Source organism: Aplysia californica, unplaced genomic scaffold (genome assembly GCF_000002075.1).
Source record: "Aplysia californica isolate F4 #8 unplaced genomic scaffold, AplCal3.0 scaffold00558, whole genome shotgun sequence".
Taxonomy (NCBI): Eukaryota; Metazoa; Mollusca; class Gastropoda; order Aplysiida; family Aplysiidae; genus Aplysia; species Aplysia californica.
The window spans coordinates 44,413-48,228 of NW_004797828.1; the positions used below are offsets into that span (position 1 = coordinate 44,413).

The 3,816-nt window shown below is 44.0% G+C and overlaps 1 protein-coding gene across 1 annotated transcript in view; it reads right to left on the minus strand.

The window, feature by feature from the left end:
• LOC118478428 (pneumococcal serine-rich repeat protein-like) overlaps positions 1-3,816 on the minus strand; it is a 6,204-nt gene that overhangs the window by 241 nt on the left and 2,147 nt on the right. The window contains exons 4-6 of the mRNA XM_035972020.1: positions 3,401-3,662; positions 1,384-1,723; positions 584-645 (exon numbers count right to left, since the gene is read on the minus strand). Coding sequence (XP_035827913.1) covers positions 584-645; positions 1,384-1,723; positions 3,401-3,662 — 664 coding nt within the window. The remainder of the gene's footprint in view (positions 1-583; positions 646-1,383; positions 1,724-3,400; positions 3,663-3,816) is intronic.

Here is a 3,816-nt window from a genome sequence, read left to right on the forward strand (position 1 = left end):
TGAAGATGACGCTGATGATGCTGATGCTGCTGAGGCTGATAATGCTGCTAACACTGATGACGCTGATGATGACTCTGACATTGATGATGCTGATGAAGACACTGATGATGATGCTGCTGATGCTGCTGCTGATGATGCTGATCAAGCTGATGCTGATGATGCCGCTGATAATGTTGCCACTGTCGCTGACGATGCTGATGCTGACGCTGACGTTGATGATGCTGCTGACGCTGATGATGCTGAAGATGACGCTGATGATGATGGTGCTGATGCTGCTGAAGCTGATGTTGAAACTGATGATGCAATGCTGGTGTTGCTGTGCAAATGCTGCTGATGCGGATGCTGCTGATGCTAATGCTGCTGACACTGATGCTGATGTTGCTGAAGGTGATGCTGATGTTGATGCTGCTGATGCTGATTCTTCTGATGCTGATGATGCAGCTGATGATTCTTCTGATGCTGATGCTGATGCTGATGTTGATGATTCTGATGATGCTGATAATGCTGATGATTCTGATGCTGATGATGCTGATAATGCTGATGATGCTGATGATGCTGATGATGCTGATAATGCTGATGATGCTGCTGATGCTGCTGATGCTGCTGATGCTACTGATGCTGCTGATTCTGCTGATGCTGCTGATACTTCTGATGCAGTTGCTGTTGCTTATGCTACTGATGCTGCTGATGTTGCTGATGCTGATGATTATGCTGATGATGCTGATGCTGCTGACTTTGCTGAAGCTAACAATGACGCTGCTAAAGCTAATGATGACGCTGCTGATGCTAATGATGACGCTGCTGATGCTAATGATGACAATGCTGATGCTGATGATGCTGATGTTCATGCTGCTGATGTTCCCGATTCGGATGCTGCTGACACTGACTGATGCTGCTGCTGATGCTGATATTCATGATTCTGATGATGCTGATAATGCTGATGATTCTGATGCTGATGCTGATGTTGATGATTTTGATGATGCTGATAATGCTGATTATTCTGATTATTCTGATGTTAATGATGCTGATGATGCTGATGATGCTGATGATGCCAATGATGTTGATGATTCTGATGATGCAGATGATGATGATGATGATGATGCTGATGATGATGATGATTACAACCCTGCTGCTGTAACTTACCATGATGATGTTGGTGACGCTGATAATACTGCTAACACTGATGTCGCTGATGATGACACTTATGATGATACTGCTGACTCTGATGACTGCTGATGTAGCTGATGATGCTGATGATGCTCATTTTGCTGAAGCTAACAATGACGCTGCTAAAGCTTATGATGACGCTGCTGATGCTAATGATGACACTGCTGATGCTGCTGATGCTGATGCTGATGATGCTGCTGATGATGCTGATAATGCTTATGATGCTCTTGATTCTGATGCTGATGATGCTGATGATGCTGATAATGCTGATGACTCTGAGGCTGATGCTGAAGATGACGGTGCTGATGCTGATGATGACGTTGTTGATTCTGATGATGCTAACGCTACTTATGTTGAAGCTGATGCTGGTGCTGCTGACACTGATGATGATGCTGATGTAACTGATGTAACTAATGCTGATTTTAATGTTAATGATATTGATACTGATAATGCTAATGCTGATGCCAATGATGCTGCTGATGTTGATAATGCTCGTGATGCTGCTGATGCTGCTGATGCTCCTGACGCTGCAGATGCTAATAATTACGCACTGGTGCTGATGATGACACTGTTGATTCTGATGATGCTAATGATGCTGCTGCAAACGCTGACGACGGTAATCTAGTGACGCTGCTGACGCTGCTGACGCTGCTGACGCTGCTGACGCTGCTGACGCTGCAGACTCTGATGATGCTGTTCACCCTAATGCTTATGATGCTGTTGATGCTAATACTGATGATGATAATGCTGATGCTGATGATGTTGATGACGCTGATGATGTTGATGCTGGTCCTGATGCTGTTGATGCTGATGCTGCTGAACCTGTTGCTGTTGTTGCTATTGCTGATGCTGAAGCTGATGATGCTGATGACGCTGATGATGCTGCTGACGCTTAGGATGCTGCTGACGCTGATGACACTGATGCTGATGAAGCTGATGTTGCAAATAATGCTGATGCTGATGCTGATGCTGTTGATGCTGATGCTGATGATAATGATGATGATGACGCTGATGATGATGTTGCTGACGCTTATATTGTTGATGATGATGCTGATGATGCTGATGATGCTGATGACGAAACTGATTATTCTGATGATGACGCTGATGCTGCCGATGATAATGCCAGTGATGCTGATGATGACACTGATAATGTTATTAATGATATTGATGATGCTGATGCTGACGCTGAAGATGCTGATGCTGATGCTGATTCTGCTGATGCTGATGCTGATGATGTTAATGATGATGGTCATGAGCATGCTGATGATGATGCTAATTAAGATGCTCATGATGATGCTGATGATGCTGATGCTGATGCCGATGATGCTGTTGATAACGCTGATGTTATTAATGATGACACTGATGATGGTGATGCTGACACTGCTGACGCTGATGATGCTGATGCTGATGCTGATTCTGATTCTGATGATGCTGAAGCAATGCTGATGATGCTGATGCTGATGATAATGATGATTATGACGCTGATGATGATGTTGTTGACGCTGATGATGATGATGATCCTGATAATAATGAGGATGATTCTGTTGCTGATATTTACACTGATAATGACGATGATGATGCTAATGCTGCTGATGATGCTGCTCATGCTGATGCCGATGCTTTTTGTTGCTGATGCTGATGTTACTGATGCTGATGTTGCTGATGCTGATGCTACTGATGCTTATGCTGTAAATGTGACGCTGATGCTGATGAAGATGATGATGCTGATGCTGATGATGCTGATGCTGATGCTGCTGTTGCTGCTGATGCTGATGTGAATGCTTATGATAATGATCCTTATAAAAACGATGATATTGATGATGATGCTCTTGCCGATGATTATGCTGATGCTGATGATGCTGCTGATGCTGATGATGCCATTGCTGATGATGCTGATGATGATGTTGTTTTTTATATTTATGATGATGCTGATGCTGATGCTACTGACGCTTATGACGCTGATGCTGATGATGCTGATAGTGCTGATGATGCTGATTATAATTTTGCTGATAATGCTGATGCTTTTGAGGCTGATGATGTTGATGCTGATGCTGATAATGCTAATGATGATAATGCTGATGCTGAATCTGATAATGACAATGTTGATGCTGCTTATGCTGATGCTGATGCTGCTGTTGACACTACAGATGCCGCTGACGTTGCTGACTCTTTTGACACTGCTGACGCTGTTTATACTGATGATGCTGATGATGCTGATGATGCTGATGATTGCGCTGATGCTGATGCTGATGACGCCAATGATGCGGATGAAGACACTGATGATGTTAATGACAACACTGATAATGCTGATGCTGATGATGCTGATGCTGATGCTGCTTAGACTGATGCTGGTGCTGATGCTGATGCTGTTGATGCTGATGTTGACGCTGCTGACGCTGCTAACGTTGATGATGCTGATGACGCTGATGACGTTGCTGAAGCTGATGAAGCTGATGATACTGATGATGCTGATGACGCTGATGATGTTGCTGACGCTGATGATGGCGCCAATGATGATGCTGATGATGCTGTTGATGCTGCTGCTGATGATGCTGATGATGACATTGATGATGCTGATGAAGATGCTGATGATGATGCTGCTTACACTGATGCTGATGCTGATGCTGATGCTGATGCTGATGCTAATGC